We start from the raw sequence: 21,500 nt of genomic DNA on the forward strand, positions 1-21,500 counted from the left end.
CAGGAGACATAACAGCTCTACCTAATACATAGAAACAAACACAGGGATGCAGCCAAATTGCAGAGACAAAGAAACATGTTACAAATAAAAAAAAAATGGAAGCAAAAATACTACTGGGTACAGAGTTCAAAACAATGGTTATAAGGTTACTCAATGATCTTAATGAGAGCTTCAAGGGAATTAATGAGAGGCTCAAGGGACTTAGTGAGACTTTCAAGGATCTAAGTGAGAATGTCAAAGACGTGAAAAAGAACCAGTTGGAAATTAAGCATACACTAACTGAAATAAAGAATAATTTACAGGGATTCAACAGTAGAGCAGAGGATTTTGAAAATCAAGTCAACAATTTGGAATATGAGGAAGCAAAAAACACCCAATCAGAAAAGCAAAAAGAATCCAAAAATATGAAGACAGTGTAAGGAGCCTCTGGGACAACTTCAAATGTACCAGCATTTGCATTATGGGCGTGCCAGAAGAAGAGAGAGCAATATATTGAAAACCTATTTGAAGAAATGAGAGAAAACTTTCCTTTCCTGGTGAAAGAAATAGACTTACAAGTCCAGGAAGCCCAAAGGGTTCCAAACAAGAGGAATCCAAAGAGGCCCACACCAAGACACATCATAATTGCCAAAGATTAAAGACAAAGAGGATCATAAAAGCAGCAAGGGAAAAGCAGTTGTTACCTACAAGGGAATGCCCATACAACTGTCAGCTGATTTCTCAACAGAAACTTTATAGGCCAGAAGGGTGTAGCAAGAAATACTCAAAGTGATGAAAGGCAAGGACCTACAACCAAGATTACTGTACCCAGCAAAGCTATCATTTAGAATTGAAGGTCAGATAAAGAGCTTCACAGACAACAAAAAACTAAAGGAGTTCATCACCACCAAACCAGTATTACATGAAATGTTGAAGGATATTCTTGAAAAGAAGAAAAAGAAGTAGAAGGCAATAAATACATATCTATCAAAAATTGAATCTAAAAATCAAAGTAAATGAATCAGAATTTAATGAACAAAATAAACTGATGAATAAAATAGAATCAGAGGCATGGAAACATGGAACAGACTGATGCATCTCAGAGGGAAGGGGGGTGGGGAGGCAGGAAGAGATTAACCAAAGATCTTATATGCATATATGCATTACCTATGGACACAGACAATAGGGTGGTGAAGGCCTGGGGTAGGGAAGGAACCAGGTGGAGGGGAATATAAGGGAAAAAAGGAGGACATCTGTAATACTCTCAATAAAAATTTTTTTTAAATTTTTCTTTTATTATAATTATTCCACAGTAATTTATTTTTTCCTTACTATTATAAATGGCTGTAATTTTTCTCATAGATAGTTTTTAATATTAATTACATGTTGAAATAATATTATAAACATATTGGGTTTAAAATATTAAAACTATAGTTTTATCTGGTCATTTTTACTTTTTCTTTTTTAAAAAAATTTATTAAATTTATTGGAGTGATATCTAGCTATATATATAAAAGCCTAAGTGACCAAATGACTGAACAACTGGTCGACTGGTTGCTATGACACACACTGACCACCAGGGGACAAATACTCAATGCACAGGTTTGGGATCCCTCCTGTCTGGATTGGGCCTGTGGAGATTGGGCTGAAGCCGGCTATCCAACACCCGCCAAGGGCGCAGGCCAGGCCAAGGGACCCCACCAGTGCATGAATCCATGCACTGGGCCTCTAGTTGGTTAATAAAATTATATAGGTTTCAAGGGTACAATTCTATAAATATCATCTATATACTACATTATTTAGAAATACTTATTTTTAAAAAACTCTTGCTGGTATATAGAAATACAACAGGACTTTTATTAGTAATCTTGATAAACTCTATTATTAACTCCAAGTGTGAATAGTGACAGTTTTGTTTCCACTTTCCCTCCCCTACTCCTTGTTCCTCTCTTCCTTTTTTTCCTTTTTGTACTACCTAGCACCTCCCGTAAAATATTGAATAGAAAAGGAGACAGAAAAGTACTGTAGCCCTATCACTGTTAAACATGAGGTTTGCCTTTAGTTTTCCCTTAAAAGGTGTTCTCATTTACTTTTTGTTTACAAAAAGATTTTATTTTATTTCCTTTTGTGCCATTAAAAGACATTAAATTTTATATCTGAAAAATCCAATCAATTTGGTCAGTTGTTATTATCTTTTTTTATACATTGCTGGGTTCAACTTGCTAATGTTTATGAATTAGATTAGCCAGTAATTTTCCTTTTTAATACTGTCCCAATTTGGTTTAGATAATCTGGTTTAGAAATATTATCATGAAATTATTTGGGAGTAGTTTCTGTTTTTATATTCTCTGGTTGAATTTGTAAGATAGAGTTATTTGTTTATTGAATATTTGGTACAAATCACCAGTAAAGCAGCCTATGCTGATGTTTTCTCTGTGGGGACATTTTGAATATCAGTGATTGCATATATTTATTAGCATTGACATTTCTTGAATTAGTTTTGTTACTTTTTTTTTTCAGGGATTTATCCATTTGAAACATTTTCAAATCATTACCTTCAAGTTCTTAATCTTTTACCTTTTTAATTTTTAATGCATTCTATTTTTCATTTCCACCATTGGTTTCTTTGTGTGACTTCTTTGCTTTTACCTTGATTAGTCTTGCCACAAGTTTCCCAATTATATTAGACTTTTTAAGGACTAACTTTTGCTTTTGCTGATATTTTCAATTGTATCTTTGTTTTCTATTTCATCAATTCTGCTATCATTTATTTTTCTTTTGTTTTTAGGTTTACCCCATTACCTTTTTGAAAAGAACTTTTTGAAATGGACACTTAAATATAAGCCTTTCCTCTTTCTGAATGAAATTATTAAATGCTTGAATGTTCCCATACTTTAACTAATTCCCACTTGAAAAAATTTTTTTTCAATTACAGTTGATATTCAATATTATATTAGTTTCAGGTATACAGCATAGTTAGTAATCCCTATTTTTAATTAACTAGACTTAGTGTTTTTTGTGGGCACTTGTAGCCAACCAGAATTTAATAAGATTCCTTTTGTATTCTTTTTAGTATTTAATTTTAGACTTACTATTTATTTGTGGCACATGGTACTGGGTTTCCACTTATGGTATGGATAGAAAGTTGCCTTTATACTACATTTATTGAAGTAGAGAATCATTTTAAGGAAAAAAATATTTAGTATTAAATCAAGCAGTTGATACACAAGTAGGCCCCAAATCCCCAGAGTGGTACGTTATATCTCAAATATGATAAAAATCATGGAGGTGATCATTAATGACTAGTTTGGGAAACTGATGTTCTGGACAGCTTGCTGGCTTCGCTTGTCCACAGGCATGATCTCATTGACATATACAATTGTTCAGTCACATGGTGTAATTTCTGAACAATCAGAGAATAAGATAGGTCTGAGGAGATGAACATGTACAACATTTCAAAAAGAAATAGTAATTTGGGGAATTCTAAATTGTGAGTTAGATGTTAATTGCAGAAGTGATATAAAATGAAAGATTGGATTATTGGAAAGGAAGAGTTCACGAGTTGTTAGATAAGGACACAGCAATAAGTCGGTTCAACAAGAACAGATCATGAAGGGAAGCCTTTTTAAGAAAATATATTTTTATTGATTTCAGAGAGGAAGGGAGAAGGAGTAAGAGATAAAAACATCAATGATGAGAGAGAATCATTGATCAGCTTCTCCTGCATGCCAACACTGGGAATCAAGCCCACAAACCTGGCCAATTGAACCGTGACCTCCTGGTTCATAGGTTAGTGTTCAACCACTGGGCCACACTGGCTAGGCATGAGGGGAAGCCTTTTGACAAAATTATTAGACTGGCAACTCAGGGGAGGTCAGTAGAAATACTTCATCTTGGCTTTAGTAATTAATTGGGAAAGTCATCATATCCTGCTAGAAATGATAGAAATAAATGTGCTGTTAATTGTACATTCATAAGGGCTAAGAGTTATTTAGGAAAAACTATTCAAAAATTGTTTTTTATAATGAATGTATCATTGCCCATCTGGAGGATAGTTATTATAATTTGCAATAGAATTCTATGCTATTCACCTGTTTTATCAAACATGCCATGTGGTATAAAGTTAATTAAGATTTCAGAATATATATTTTAAAAGATATTGACACACTAGAATCAGGGATGGAAACTCATTCAGTGAGGTTGATAAGCATGAACATGCAGTGTTCCACCTTAAATCAATACTTCCATTTCCCTCTAATGTTTCTACAGAGACAGAACATCATGAACAAGTAATTCTAGATTTACCTTGGAATCTCATAATTTATCATAAACACTCAAAAAAACGTGAATTTGTTTTACAATACATTCAAATTTTAAAAGTTATATTTAAATGACATTTTAGTTAACAAAACGTTTTTTTATTTAGAAAACATGTTTGAATTAATTCCTATCAGAACTGTTGATGAATTAAGAAATACATACTTGTCTAGAATCACAGAATTCAGGACACTTATCCTAGCTCCCTTATTTTATAAATGAAGAAATTGATCTTAATCTTATACTTTATTATACACAACCTCTCTTAATCTAAATAAAGTGGAGTCCAAGTTTTAAAAGCCATTATCATACAAAAGTTTTCCATCCTCTTGCTAATATAATTATTTAATTTTAACTCTTGATTTTTAATGTTAAATCTATACCTTCTTTAATTCTTGATTAAAGGCAATCAAAATTTCATGATATACATTTTATATGAAGTAACAAAAAGATTTTAGATTGGTTTGTTTCAATGAATATCACTCATGATGCCTAGTAATATTTTTATTATAGCAAGTTACTGGGGAAGTGTTCTCAGGGAAGAGTTTCCAGTGAGTTTTGAGTTACTTTCTTGTGTTTTATTGAACATCCAAGAAGCTATAGAGTTGTAAGTATAGTTTATATTGTAATCTCTATATTACTTTTGTTCACAATGAAACATGTACGAAGTCAGGAGCTGGTTCTCCAGTTCCAGTCCATTGAGAGAACTTAAAAACAGTTACTTATGCCCTAGCCAGTTTGGCTCAGTGGATAGAGTGGCGGCCTGCGGACCAAAGGATCCTGGGTTTGATTCCGGTCAAGGGCATGTACTTTGGTTGCAGGCTCCTCCCTGGCCCAGGCCCTGATCAGGGCACATGCAGGAAGCAACCAATCAATGTGTTTCTCTCACATAAATGTTTCTCTCTGTCTTTCCCTCTCTCTTCCACTCTCTCTAAAAATCAATGGGAAAATATCCTGGGGTGAGGATTAACAACAACAACAAAACCCAGTTACTTACCTTCCAAGTTTCTTTAACATATTAGCAATTGTACCTCTCTTGTTCTGTCTTCTTCACAGAACTGTTAAATGTGATAATGTCTAAGAGAGCACCTTGAAAATTATAGAATATATATAATTATCATATTTGTATGAATGGGTAGAAAATTCAATCTCATGTGTCCCTCTGGTTTATCATTGTAAAAGTTTGACATTTTTTGTAGTTTATTTCTTAAAATGTTAGACTGTTGCATGCACCAAGACACCAATGGTTACTGAGAATATTACTAGGAAATGAAGACTTTCTGATAGACACATTTTTTCTTCTTTTGCTTTCAAACATGAATTACATCATATGTAAAGTTTTAGGTTTGGATTCAAGGGTCTTGTTCATGAAAAAAAAGTGACATGTGTGAAGCACATGCTCCCAGTTGGAAGAAACTAGTGAGAAGAAATGCATAGGGAGTGAGAAAATGAAACTAAATTAAGTAGTATGTTTATTTATAGAGACCACTATTTCTAGTTCCACACGTGCGCTTGTTGGTGTGAGGTGAGGGATAAAAGCCATGGTTCACACAGCAGTTTATAATTAGAAAGTCATGGAGCTAAGAACCGTGGCTGTCCTCCATAAGGAATGACATTTTCATTGCATTTACTTCGAGTACGTTCCCTACTCCTTCCTTTACCCTTTCTTGTTTTTTCTTTCAGAAGAGCAGGAGTGATGCTGAGACACAGGAATCACCACAGCAAGAAGAAAGGTGCCTGCCAATAAGGATTTTACACCTGCTAAGATGAGGGTGAGAAACACCAACCCCAAGAACACCTACATCTTGCCCCTCTGCCTTCATAAAAGAGATATAGGAGATTCTCACATGAAAACAGCTTGTTTTTGTTTTGAAGAAAAGCCAAAAATCATTAGCTGATCAATACTTTTTACCTTACGAACTTTGTTGGATCAGGAGACATAACCCACGGAGCAACCTCTTTCAGACTGGAGAGTCATACTCTAAGGAACACGACACAAAGCACAACAATGTTTTTGAACATCAGATGATGAATGGACACTGAGGGGAAAAACAGACTTTTCTCTGGCTTTGCAGAGCTGAATTTGGAGTACGTGTTTAAAGAAAACACAAACAAAAGACAAACAGAAGAAAGAAAGATACTTTCATGGTTGTCACAGACAAATATTCCAGGAGAAGTGATAATGGAGACCAAGGATAATCGGTAAATGAGTTAATGTTTTAAATTAGAGCCAGTTGCATTGAGATTTTAAGGTTTTGTGATTTTCCCAAATGAGACGTAAGTAGACTAAAACAAATAAAAGGTTCTAGAGGTGAAAGAGAATCAACTATAGATACTTTAGTTCTAACTGGAATTGCGTAAGTAACATTTCAAGGCTTGGAAATCATTCCTTCCATTTGTCCAGGTGCTTTGGATTTTCTGTCTCCTGGGGTGACTGGTGTAATGGACAGTTGACTAGATTGCCACACTTTCTCCTTCATCAAATGTATATGTTAATGCCTCTTACTGGACATATGATTATTTGGAAAGTATTAAATAAACAACTGTAAAGTACTTAGAAATGTATCAAATAACCCGAGAAAAGAGAGAAAGCGCACTCTGCTTTTCCTTTTTAAACTACAGTGATAAAAGGTCATGCTTGCTCCTTTTCTCCAATTTAGTTGCTATTTTATAAGAACATATTTCTATTTTACAAGCTTGAGGATTTATGTACAAATATAATATACATTTATAGTTACCTCTTAAATTTCTATGTGCTCTTCTCTTTCTCTTAAGCATATGACAAAAGACTTTTTCATTGATTTTGACTGTCATACTTAAGTAGAATGTCCAATAATTGAAATTTTGGTGCCATAGACACCAGGTAAGGCTTCACATCTTGTTATCTAATGATATCAACAGAAAAGGTTTTTCTTTCCAAATTTAAAACATTGAAAAAAACTCAATAATTGTTATTCTCTTTACCTTATGAAAAATTTTCATTAAATAGAGGAAGTAAGTGTAACTTTTTCACCAGAACTTGCCTCTTAACAAATCAGAATTAATTTTGTGACTCTTATTTAAATATGTGAATGTAAAAAGGTATTATACTACTTTATGTGTTTAATTTTTATTGAAAAATAGAATATTTGATTATTTTTTGTATCTTATAATATTAGGAGAAGTATTGTGAGATAAATTTTCTTCCTATTACTGATGCTAAATTGTTTAAACATGACAGAAATGTATTTATGGATTATCATACATGTTATTTCACAGTATTTCTGTGGATATTTCTTTTTACCTTCTTATGTGCTCCTATATAGTGCTTTCCTCTTGGTTTTGAAAGTACATATTGTTTTCAAATTAGAGTTAAACTCATTTTCATTGAACTTACCAGTAGTAAGTTTTGTTAGAAATAATTTCATTTATAATTTATTTTAAAGATCAATGATTTATAGAATCATTGATGCTTGCAATAGTATAAATTTTCAACAAAAATCAGGTTTGAGTTAAAGCATCTAACATGTTGGAAAAAACAACAGATTAGATTGTCTTTGCAATCGCTAAGTGATAAATTCAATTTATAGCTAGTAAAATATACAAATTAACTGAAAGCATCTTTGCAGAGTTTGCCATTACATAGGTTGTGTACCTTAGAATTTCCTCAAAACTTATAATTTACTTAAAGCTAAAATGTCAGTGGCTGGATATAGCAATATTTATGGATACATAGAATAGAGTTCATGGGTTGAGAGTCAAACTATCAACTTAAGATTATTTTTATAAACATAATTTTATTAAGACCATAACCATGTAAAACTTGATTGCCTGGTCTCCTTGTTCCTGGGAGAAGGTAGTAATTTTTAAAGGTAAAAAGGATCTAATGTGTGCTTCTTATCTCTGGGTGTTCTGTCCTAAGTTCTCAGAGTGTGTGGGGGCGAGTAGAGGTTTGCTCAGAGTCACAGCATGAACATGCAGGGCCTTCTCAGGGCACTGGCTTTATGTAACTATTTTGGGGGGTGAAAAGCTAGTTTACCTATCTGATAAGCAATATAAAAATGTTGCTAAAATGAAGGCAGATATATTATTAAATATACCATCTGAATATTTAAGGTAAAAGTTGAGACAATCTCTAGTTGAAAGCCACTTTGGGATTGGTTCCCTCTCCACTGCTTTCAGAAAGATTCTGGAACATCAGTCTGTGACAGTGCAGAGATCACATTCCAGGATATGGAGGGTAAATCAGATTTGGGGAAACTGCCCCTAGGATGCCAAGGAAATAGTCCTAGGTGTGCTAAGGGGCTTGGTATATTTGGGATGAGTCCAAGCTAGTAGCAATATCTAAGGACCTCTTTTATGGGTCTCATTTAATAGATGAGAAAACTTAACTTACTAGTATGTGACTTGCTCAAACTCATATGGTTGGCTAAAGAAATAAATTACTCTGACACTTGTAAATGGTAAGAAAGACTTTATTTAGGACTGTTGCAATAGGTGTCAAGACTATTGCAGTAGGGAAGAGAGAGCAGACTTAATTCCAAATGCAACAAAGACAGCTAGGAATTTATAGCCAAGAAGCAGAGTAAGGGGAATCAGTAGATGACAAATTAATAAGAGGAGGCATCAAAAATAGATGACTTCTCACAATATTAGGAAATGCAGAAAATAATCAAATATTCCAATTGTCAATAAAAATCAAACACATTAAGTAGTCAATACCTATGTGTATTTATATATTTAAATAACAGTAAGTCACAAAATTAATTCTGATTTGTTAAAAGGCAAGTTCTATTAAAAAGTTACACTTTCCCTGTCTAATGAATAAAAATTTTTGAAAGGTAAAGAGAAAAGCAAATAAAGAGTTTTTTCAATGTTTCAAATTTGTTTAATGTTTCAAAGTTACAGGAAGGCCAGGATAATCAGGTGACAAAGGCAAGGGATGAAGAATTTGATTAGATATTGAGGATATCATGCATTGAGGGTGAGGGATCTTGCTAACTTGACTGAGCAGGATTCTTGTTAAAACTGGGTTAGGCAGGTCAAAGATAAAGCCTAAGGACAAGGTCCAGTTGAAAAGAGGGCTCAGAGGAGCCTTCTGAAATTTGGTCAAAGAAAGAGTCTTGGTCATTTCAAGCCGTCAAGACAGGACCTGCATCTCCTGTGTTCTTCCAGGGTCTGTCCAATGTGTCTGACTCTACATCTAACCTGGAATTGCAGTGCGGCACTTTCACTTAAAATTCTCCAGACTTTTGTCCATAAAACCATTCATTCAACTGCATGTATTGAGTGTTTATTATGGGGGGACGGAGGGTGTCTTTGGAATACATTTAGATACTAACTTCTAAAATTTACATTCTAGCAGGGGAAGATAGAAAACAAATAATAAATATAATCAATAATTAAACTACATGGTACCTTATATAGTGAAACAAAATGAATGGCAGGCAAAGAAAATGAGTTGGGAGTCCAATGGGTTATATAGGAACATGTGTCACAAGTTTAAACAGGATGATAAAGATAGACCTCATGGAAATGATGAAATCTGAGCAAACACTTGAAAAACATAAGGGAATTCATCATAAGCTATTTAGGAGAAGAATGTTCCAGACAGGGAAACAAGTGCAAAGCCCCTAGGTGGGAGCTTCTTGGTAACTTCCAAGAACAAGGAGAAAGATGGCATCCTGGAGTGAAGTGAGTGAGGACCAGGGAAATTGATATGTGGTTGAAGAGGTAGCCAGGCACCAGATCACAGAGAAGGAAATTGGAGCTATTGCAGGGTTTTAAGGAGTGACATGATCTGACTTATGTTTTTTCTTCAGTTAAATTTTTAAAAAATTGGAATATAGTTGGTATACAATATTATATTAGTTACATTAATTTCCAATGTACAATATAGTGATTCAATATTTTTATAGTTTACAGTATGATCACCCCACTAATTCTAGTAATCATCTGTTGACATTTTTATTTATTTATAGTTTTTATTGATTTTTTTAGAGAGAAATGAAATGATAGATAGATGATAGATGATAGATAGATAGATAGATAGATAGATAGATAGATAGATGATAGATAGATAGATAGATGTATATTTAGCTAGCTAGCTAGCTATTTCTATATATATCCTTGTGGTGCATGGGATGATATTCCAACCAACTGTGCTACACCAGCCAGGGTTGATTTGAAGTTTTAAAGGATCCCCCTAGCTTCCATGTAGAGGTGCAGGGGTAGAAGAGGGAAACCTATTGGATTATTATCACCATCTAGAAGAGGGTGGCTCTGGCCAGGGTGCTAGTGTGTTACAGGGATTTAGCTTCTGGCTCTGTGTCAGTCTCTCAGTGAGGCTGTGAGGATATCCTTACCATCTAGCAGTATTGGGATATCGAATTCACTTAAAATGAGTATCAACAAAGTGATTATGATGGGTGCTGTGTCATTTTTCAACAACAATTAATACCTTGATTATCCAATCCCAACTGGGTATCCAACAATTCAATTCTGACATTAATTATCCAGAGTTGGCATGGACCCCACAGGTTAAGGGCTCAGTCCTGCAAGAATGCCCCTACTTAAGGTGCTAGTCACGAATAAGATCCTCAGGTCCCCAACTACAAACTGAGGATTCCCACAACCCCCTCCTTCAGGTTCAATAATTCACTGGAATGACTCAGAACTCAAAAAACTCTTTACTTACAATGACTATATTATTATAAAGGTTCGACTCAGGAACAAGAAAATGGAAGAGATACATAGGTCAAGATTTGGAGGCAGGAGTCATGTAGAACTTCTATGCCCTCTCCAGGTTTACTAACTTCCCAGCACCTTGATATGTTCACCAACCTGAAAGCTCCCTTAGCATCATTTCAGAATTTCTCTGTTTCATTACTTAGGCATGTTTGATTAAATTGATAAAACCATTGGTGATTGAACTCAATGTTTAGCCCCTCCCCTCTTTCTGTAGGTCAGGGAGTGGGGCTGAAAGATCTAACCCTCTAACCTCATGGTAGGGCCCTTGGTGACCAACCCCCATCTTGAGGCTATCTAGGAGCTCTGCCATCAGTTATTTCATTAGCATACAAAGATACTACCACCATTCAAATTCCAAGAGTTTTAGGAACTCTGTGGCAGGACATGAAGACAGAGATCAAATATATATATATATATATATTTTACTATACCACATTAGGAGTAACAAAGATTCAGATAAGAGAGCAGAGTCCAGTCTTCAGACGAACAGGCAGATAAGCTGAGTTCAAGTGTATGAAAAGTAAGCCCAGACAGAGAAGAGCAGTTGGGCAATAGAGAAGACCAAGAAAATCAGGCAGCCCTGTCCTCCTGTTCCTTCTGTGAGGGACAGGACTAAATTTAGGCTTGGAGCCATGAATCTACTGGTAGCAACCCAGAAATAGAACCAGAATGATAGGCATCCAAAGAAAGAACAAGTGGATTAGAAAGTATTCCACATCTCCTAGGTTTCTGTAGCTAATAAGGTCAGTTAATATTTGCACCCATATCTCCATGGTTCCAAACCTTCACTTGAGAAGACCTAACCCTCATGCTCCTCTCTTCTGCTTAAATTATTCCAAGGCTATTTCTGGGCATCATCAGGGCAGTGACATTTCAGATGGGCTCCGAAATTAATTTGCTCATGTTTCCTCCACTTGAGCCTCTTTGTCAAGGGAACTTATCACGGCTTCTGCAGCTGGTGCCTCTGTCAGATATTATCCTCTCCATCCAACACACCCCTTGAGTCCAAAGCAACTCTGCAACTTGTGGATGGGGTGGTGAGGGAAGATGAATAACTTCTCCTCAAGTCCATGCTGATATTGTTTTGCAGGATGGAAGCTGTGCTGCATGGACTTAGTCCTATCCAATATTTCCTGAATACTGTGGCCTCACCTTTTGTCCTCATAGGCTCAAAACCTGTCTCATGTTCTGTTCCTTCTATTGTCTTCTCTCCCTCTCCTCATTTCCTTAAATACCTCTGTATGTAAACAAAAGAAACATTCTCAACAAATATTCTCCTAGCTCCTTTAAGAGCAAACAAATTGTCTAATTAAAAGAGTATAAACTTTTGAGTCAGACATACTTGGGTTGAATCTTAGCTTTGCTATTTACCAGTCACGTGGACTTGAATAAGTTACTTTTTTTCATAATATGGGGAAAATCATGCCTATAATTATGTAAGATTAGAGATCATGAATGTAAAACACTTTGTATAATATTGACACAGAATACACACCCCAAAGGAAATCATTGTTATTAGTCCGTTCTCCAAAAACTAGCATAAATTCTGGCCATCCTTTGATAACTTCCACTCCCACATCTCAACTATCTGTCATCATGTAATTGTTACAGGAAAGTTGCTACCCACCACTCTCCTAGCTTCATGAGGAGTTGCAAACTGGTCTGTCTTATTCCTGTTGGTTGGTTATGGGGATTTTTCTTCCTGACACTACTGTCCCCTCAATTTGTCCAGTATGCCATGATCTGTTTTGGGGAGAGGCTTATTGAGTGTCTGGCCATATAGGAAATACAAGATGCAGAGAAGGGTCAGGGGAGAATCTTGGTGAATACCACACAGTATCTTTACAAAAAGAATAATCAGAAGTTGACAGGATGACTCTTGGTAATTGGTGGTCTCCACAAGTGGCAGTGAAAAGACCAGTTCAGTTTTCCTGTAGCTCCCTCCCACAGGCTCCTGAGAAAGGGCAAATTCAGCCCATATGTGTGATGCTCAGCTCTTCTGTGGAGTATTAGCAGCCTTGTGTCTGGTATGCAACAAGTGACTCACCATCAGTGCTGACAGCTTTAGAGGGGCAAGGAATCCATCTTCAATGTGCAAGGTAAGGCATTTGGTGACATAAGGTTAGGAAAATACTTTGTAGTATTTTTCCGCCTATAAGGTATACTGCTGCTCTTTACAATAGTGAGTTTGATTTACCCTCTCCTTGATGGATAGGTGACAATGCCTCATTAAGTGGTCTATCAGCTAGGGTCCCTACAGACATATTTGGTTTGAATCTTACCTTTGCTATTTATTAGTTATGTGGTTTTGAATAAGTTACTTTCTTTTCATAATATGGGGAAAATCAGCTTTGATTATTATAACCAAAGGGATTATACAAAGGGTAAAAGGAACCATGAGAAATCACTAAGGAACCTGGAGCTAGAAATAGTGGCTTTATTACTTCTCAAGACCCAAGGAACTAGGGCTAGGAGAAATTGCCTGACATTTGATGGAAAAGGGTAATACTATAGAGCAAGACTTCTTGAGAAGGGCCATGGCCTTTGATTGAAGTACATAGTCAGACCCTGGTGAGACTGTGAGATGGGTGTTGGGGGAAGAAATTCTCTGACCTCACTCTCATCGCTTCCTCCCACCCTCTCCTGAGGATTCACTAGGGAAATCTTCCTGTTCTTCTGGCTAGGGATTGACTGATGGCTAAAAGCTCAGTAGTGTTATTAGATTCTTCCCACTTCTGGTGTGTTTTATATATATTTCCTAAAATGTTTCCAAAATCTCATTCATGTAATTTCCTGTTACATAATCCAAGTCTGAAATTCCAGTTTTTCACCACCTCTTCAGAGAAAGAGATATTATAATCAACCTGCTTATTTATCTTAGTCCTTACTCACTCCATAAATACTTATTGGATTGTACCATGAACCGGAGATGTGAAGAAGGGATGCTGAGACCTATTGCCTGTTCTTAAGATGTTCCCAGTCTCCAGAGAGGACACAGCCATGTAAATATATGGTATATGTAATGTGGGAAGACCTGGGATGTATGTACAGAGTATTATGAGAGAATAAGAAAGGAGACATAAACTTAATATGTCATGAACCCATTCCCATTTTTTCTTAAATAGTATTCGTAGAAATAGAAGGTTTCACAATTGAAGTGACATTTGAGCTGGGTCAACAGAAATGAGTAATGGGTTTAATAGGTAGGAGAAAGCAGATGCTGCAGGAGGAAACAGAATGTGCAAAATAAGTACAAAGAGATAAATGCATCTGCAGAGCTGGGTATGGGGAACGGGGATGTCCAGGAAGGCAGGGTGGGGACAAGGCTGGGAAGGTGAGTCTTACTTTGAAGTATTTGGACTTTAACATGTAGGTAACTTGAAGTACTGAATATTTTTATGACAGAGAGAGGTTTAGTCATGTTACATTATATAATAACTTGGTGACAAATGAAGGATTGATTGGAGAGAAAGGATTTGTGATAGTGAGAACAGTTGGGACCCTGACCTAGAGGTCTTAGTAACAGAGGTTAAGGACCTGACCCAGTATGAACAAGAAGAGGAAATAGTATGGATTCAAACGATCTTTAGCATGGTTGAGCATGATTGAATGTATTAAGTAGTCAATTTACTGAGAATAACCAACATTTCTTTCTCAAAATATTTGTTTTATATTTATAATACCTGCAGACTGTTTAACAAAAAATGGAAAATATTTAGAAAACAAGAAAGTAACCAAAATTCTTAAAAGACAAACACACAGTTTAATTACCAATGAAAATAAAAAATATTTCCTGAACTATAGTCATTTGCTCTAAATACCATATTTTTCCTTGTATAAGACGCTATTTTTTTCTAAAATCGTTAGACTGAAAATCGAAGGGCATTTTATACATGTAAGTCAGCTGAGGAGGGAGCTGCATGGGTGCGGAGCTGCCCATATACCTTGTCAAACAGGTTTCCTCCAATCAGGAGTTTATTGTTACTGAGGGTCAGCTGATGCTGTAATTAGAGGTGGAGTGCGAAGATGCAACAGGGACCTAAGCATTCTGAGCCCATAAAGATGTCAAAAAAGAAAAAGATAAATACTGGTAAGCGATTGTCTTACTCTGCAAAATTCAAACTGAATGTGATCAACTATGCACAAGAGCATGGAAATAGAGCTGCAGAGGGACAATTTGGACCTCCTCCCATTGAATGTATGATCAGACAGTGGAGAAAACAGGAAGAATGACTCCTTAAGATGCCAAAAAAGAAGAAGGCCTTAAGAGGAAAACCAGCAAAATGTTTAAAATATTGATTTCTTAATTTGGGGTTGGAAAAGTGGGAGGCGTCTTATACATGGAAAAATATGGTAGTTTACCAATAGAGGTTTTTTTAAAAAATATATTTTGATTTGATTTTAGAGAGAGAGGAAGGGAGAGGGAGAGAGAAACATTGATGTGAGAGAGAAACATCAGTCAGTTGCCTCATGCATGCACCCTGACTTGGATGAAACCCAGAACCTGGGCATGTGCCCTGACGGGGAAATTCACTAGTAATCATGTTCAGCCAACTGAACCACACTGGCCAGGGCTAATTGATGAGTTTTTAATATAGATTACTTACCTATTATATTTATAAAGATTATAGAAATAGTGAACAATCAAATGATTTGTTTAGATTTAGATTTGGGCATATTCTGAAAAAAATGTACATTTGAAACTTATGTGCTCTCTCTATTTAAAAATTTTTACCTTGAAGCTTCAGAAATAATTTTTTCCAGTGAGTCAAATGGAGCCCCATCTTTCCTCCTTGTTCTGTGAATTGAGAGAATGCAATGAGTTTATATACATACATAGGAGATCCCACATATGTGATCAGAGTGGTCTCTCATGACACAGCTTCAGAAATATTTTTATAAGCAGTGAGTAAATAGACATCTTCTTTTTGCCATTTTATAACTAATTAATTCAATGAAATCATATCAGGAGAAAATTTAAAGAAGTTTAGGAAACTAACAAACTATAGTATTTTAACAGATGAAGTTTGTATTGGATTGTAGCACTCATGGAAAATCCAGGGCTTTTTTTTTTTTTTTTTTTTAATGGATTCATTCCCAGTTTTCCATTAAAAGCTTTCTTTACTTATTTCTAACTAACATTTTCTTTGTGTTCCCTCCATTAGAGGTTGCCTGACAACTAGGATAATTGTTCTGCAAGACAGCAAATGCGTACAACCATTCATAAATCTTTCCATGTGAAGAAGACTGCATGCTTCTCCTTTAATATAAAGTTTTTTAAAAAGTGCTATTTTTCACAAATTAACAGATCTGTAACTTTTGGGCAGGGTTTCTATGACTCATATGTCCAGGTTATTGTGGCATTGGCTCTGTACAGAGACAAAATAATGATCACCCTTTGAGCCATTCATTGACAATATCACTTCAAGTTCAGATATTTAGAAATGGGATACATGAGTATGTTTTTTAAATATTTTTAAAATATTTAGTGACTATAAGCAAGAAATATTAAAAATAAATAAGATTCCATTTGCTCATAATTAAAAAATACTTCTGATCAGAAGATGTTAGTTTAATCACATTATGGTCTAAGGATTCAGTCTGAGACACCATTTTGAACTATATAAAAGAGAGTGTGTGTATATAAATATTTATTGTTCAGATTATTACAGATGTTCCTCTTTTTCCCCCCATTACTCCCCTCTACCTGGTTCCTATCCCACCCCATGCCTTTACCCGCCCCCCCACTGTCCTCACCCATAGGTGTAAGATTTTTGTCCAGTCTCTTCCCGCACTCCCCACACCCCCTTCCCCCTGAGAATTATCAGTCCACTCTCTTTCTATGCCCCTGATTCTATTATATTCGCCAGTTTATTCTGTTCATTAGATTTTTTTATTCACTTGATTTTTAGATTCATTTGTTGATAGATATGTATTTGTTGTCACTTTGTTGTTCATAATTTTTATCTTTACCTTTTTCTTCTTCTTCCCCTTCTTAAAGCATACCCTTTACCATTTCATATAATACTGGTTTGCTGGTGATGAACTCCTTTAGCTTTTTCTTGTCTGTGAAGCTCTTTATACGACCTTCAATTCTAAATGATAGCTTTGCTGGGTAGAGTAATCTTGGTTGTAAGTTCTTGGTATTCATCACTTTGAATATTTCTTGCCACTCCCTTCTGGCCTGCATAGTTTCTGTTGAGAAATCAGCTGACAGTCGTATGGGTACTCCCTTGTAGGTAACTAACTATTTTTCTCTTGCTGCTTTTAAGATTCTCTCTTTGTCTTTTGCTCTTGGCATTTTAATTATGATGTGTCTTGGTGTGGTCCTGTTTGGATTCCTCTTGTTTGTGGTTCTCTGCACATCCTGGACTTGTAAGTCTATTTCTTTCACCAGGTAGGGAAAGTTTTCTGTCATTATTTCTTCAAATAGGTTTCAATATCTTGCTCTCTCTCTTCTGGCACCCCCATGATTCGGATGTTGGTATGCTTGAAGTTGTCCCAGAGGCTCCTTAAACTATCTTCATATTTTTAAATTCTTTTTGCTTTTAGTTTTTCCAGTTGGGTGTTTTTTTTGCTTCTTCGTATTTCAAATCTTTGACTTGATTCTTGATTCTCTAGTCTGCTGTTGGATCTCTGTATATTATTCTTTATTTCAGTCAATGTATGCTTAATTTCTGATTGGTCCTTTTTCATACCCATGAGGGTCTCACTATATTTCTCAGAGGTTTCTAGAAGATTCTTGAGTAACCTTATAACCATGGTTCTGAACTCTATATCCAGTATTTTGCTTTCATCCATTTATCTCATTTGTGTCTTGTTTCTTTGTCTCCGCATTTTGACTGCTTCCCTGTGTTGATAGAGTGGCTTTGTGTGGTAGGTGTCCTATAGGGCCCAGTGGCTCAGCCTCCCCAATCATCTGAGGTGGACACTCTTGGTGCACCCCTTTGTGGGCTGGGTGCACAGTCCTGTTGTAGTTAAGCCTTGATCGCTATTGGTATCACTGGGAGGAATTGACCTCCAGGCCAATTGGCTGTGAGGACCAGCTGTGTCTGTAATGGAGGAACTGCTGTGCTGGAGACACCCTTATGGGGCAGGAATTGCTTCAGTGGGGCTTTAATGCTCACTGGGTCTGCCCCTTGAACGTGTCGCTTATGGATGTGAAGTGTTGTAATCTGGTATGGTCTTACACGGACCACTGGGTACATTGGCTCTTGGATCTCCAAGGAGGTGCTAAGTCAGCCACTGCCTGAGGCCACCCAGCAGTAGCTACAGAGAGATCTGCAGATTCCTCCTCTTTGTTTGGGGTTTGAAAGTGCCCAGATGAGGCCCAGCTGTGAAGCAAGGCAGGCTGCTGCTGCTGAGCCTTGGGCCTTCTTTTGGAAGCTTTTGAGCTCTCTGACCCAGCTGCAGTTTATTAGGTTTTATGCTGTGAAAGGACAGGCCATTCATATGCAAAAGCCACTGTACACAGCTTGGGTGGGGTTGTAAATTGGGTGGGGCGGGGTCTCAGAGAATCATCAGGGCAGAGCAAACAGCAATGGCTGCCAGTCAGCCCTGCATTGGAGAGGTCTCTGCATCTCCGTGACTCGCGCCCCTGTGCAGAAACAATGATCGCTGCGAGCACCTCTGAGAGAAAGCTGCCCTCGAGTTCTGGCCCCATGACAGACAGTCCAGTTTCTCCCCGTATGAGTCTGGGTCCCCAGAGTCTCACCCAGAACTGGAGTTCAGAGCAATCAGGAGCTTGTATCTCCCTCCCGATTGAAAAAAAAAAAAAATCAGCACACCCATTTGCCAGCCCATTTTGTGTGCGCCTCCGCCCCTCCGCCCCTATGCCCTCCACCCCTCCATACCTCCTAACAGTCTCAATGCGCTTTTTTTCTTTCCTTCTAGTTGTAGAACTTCCACTCAGCCAGATTTCCCATGGTTTTGGATGATGGATGTTTTGTCTTTTAGTTGTAGTATTTTTTTTCTTTTTTAAAAAATATATTTTATTGATTTTTTACAGAGAGGAAGGGAGAGAGATAGAGAGAGTTAGAAACATCCATGAGAGAGAAACATCGATCAACTGCCTCCTGCACATCTCCTATTGGGGATGTGCCTGCAACCCAGGTACATGCCCTTGACCGGAATAGAACCTGGGACCTTTCAGTCCGCAGGCTGACACTCTATCCACTGAGCCAAACCGGTTTCGGCTTAGTTGTAGTTTTGATGTGGTTGTGAGAGGCAGCAAGTACAGGTGTTTACCTATGCCGCCATCTTGGTTCTTCCAGAGAGTATATTTTTAAACAAGTAAATCAATTGGTTATAATTAACTAAGTAGAAGTAGTTAATTATAAAATCTCTTACTTTTTTTGTTGAACATCTGTATCTCTATTCTGTAATTCATACTTGTATATTTATCACATACATTTAGAAGTGTTTTCTAGTGTTGGGGGAGAGGGCCTTACATCCTGCCTATATCCAGCCAGACTATAAAATTGCCACGTGCTTTAAAATACAAGATTGTAATTAGCTCTTAGGAGAGAACTTAGGACACTGTTGTCCCTAAGGCATGCTGACAGTGCATAATTTTTAGAATCTCAAGCAAAGTGTTTCTGCTTCTCTTCAATTCTGGAGAACAACACAGAATATGGGAAATTGAAGGGACACCTGGGTGCCAATCTTGATACTTGCATTTGGAAGGAAATCTCAGACAAATTATTTTTCTCTCTGGATCCTGAAGCCTGACTTATAATTGTGGCTAATGATGTCTCCTTTGCAGATTTATCTGGGAATTAAAAATAATAGGGGACATGAAAGGATTCAATTCAACATGTTGCTGGTGAAGGTCTAAAGAGGTGAAAAGAAAAATAAAATCTGTGTAAACACATGAGAGACATGTGAAAAATGCACAAGAAAAGAATACCAGGGCTACTTTTCAAAAATGTAGAGGAACTGAAGTGTGGCCTAGATGGGAAGTAGATTCAATAACGACATGATAGATCTGGCTGGGAGCTAATCCCTGCATTACGCTTAGGAATAAAGATAATGAGGGAAGAAAAGAAAAACCAGATTTCATTCCAGATATAAAATCAACCAGGAATGCACTCTCTTCCCGGACTGGGACATGAAGCCATGATGCTGGTCCAGGAAAGCTCTGTTAACGGAAGACGGCATTTTGGCATTTGTAGTAACTAATGACTTAGGTAGGTTTTCTTTATTTTAGCACTTTCCTTTTTATGTTGAAATTATGTTTATTATATTTGTGTATTGTTCCATTCTTTGAGCTCCATATGGGCAGTGGGGCTGTTATTATTATCATTATCTTTTATTTCTGAGCACCCCAGCAGTATGCCTGCACATAGACTATGCACAGTTAATGCTTACTGAACTCAACAGAGCTGGAGAAAAGGGGAGTACACATCAGAAAAAGGAGGTGAATTTGAGATAAAGGGGTTTAGGAGTATCCAAGACACCTTTTGCCTGATTCTCATTTTTTCTGGCATTGATCTTGACTATTCAGATGCCAAAATAAAGAAGGATGAAGAAAGGAATTGAGTGTGAGAAGAAAAGAGTATGGGGCTGCCATCTTGTAATTCTTGTAACACTCCCCTAGATAGGAACTATTCCTTTATCATGATATCAGTACCCAGTGTATAGTGAGTGCTACACATTTTTTTCCTATGAATAAATAAGCACCTCCTAAATCAAGGACAGCCCCATTTCACCTGACAATAACCCTAGGAGGAAGGTGTTATCAATCTAGCTAAGTAAGTAAGAAAGTGAGCTTGGAGCAGTGACAACCCACACAGCTGGTAGGTGTGACAACTGGGGGCTCATTCTCTCAAGTCATCACCACACAAGGGACAGATTATGGAGACAGGCAGAAAGTGAGGAACAACTTAAGAAAGTAAAGGACAAAACATAAAAATTAACTGACTGGAATAATTACAAGAGTTGGAAGAAACAGAAAAGGGAAATGTTTTATGGTATTTGTTGCTTATAATATTTTTTTAATTTCAATATAATCAATTTTATGTTACAATGTTTTATAGGTTTTTGTCATAAGTTTCCTACTATTGTGTCTAGTCCTGACATTCTAATTTATTAGCATAAAATAAATTTATTTAATGTACATATTTTATAGCCAGTCCACTCTGTCTCTGTATTTTCTATCAAATGTTCCAAGAGACAATGCTTAATCAAAGGTCATTATAAATGGAAAAGGAATTTAAAAACCATATGTGGTTTTATTATCCCCTGAAGTGGCTAATACAACTCAAGATGTGTCACCTTTATAATATCCAGGTCCCTTTAGATTACTCAGCTGATATCTGACAGCATGACTACACAAGGCCCTTCTGGTTAATTTTGCTATGGCAAAGCTATTTTAAATAATCTTGGATTTCTGGCAACCAAACAACTATTTCTCATTAAAATTAACAGTAGATTCAAAAGCATCATGTAAATTTTGTACAATGCAATCTTCTCAT

The 21,500-nt window shown here is 36.6% G+C and overlaps 1 protein-coding gene across 1 annotated transcript in view; it reads left to right on the top strand.

Annotated features, from left to right (window-relative positions):
* Positions 1-21,500, top strand: part of SACS (sacsin molecular chaperone) — a 92,286-nt gene that overhangs the window by 9,465 nt on the left and 61,321 nt on the right. Inside the window, exon 2 of the mRNA XM_081083027.1 lies at positions 5,980-6,498. Coding sequence (XP_080939153.1) covers positions 6,329-6,498 — 170 coding nt within the window. The 5' untranslated portion in view covers positions 5,980-6,328. The remainder of the gene's footprint in view (positions 1-5,979; positions 6,499-21,500) is intronic.

Source organism: Myotis nattereri (genome assembly GCF_964212035.1).
Source record: "Myotis nattereri genome assembly, chromosome: 2".
Taxonomy (NCBI): domain Eukaryota; kingdom Metazoa; phylum Chordata; class Mammalia; order Chiroptera; family Vespertilionidae; genus Myotis; species Myotis nattereri.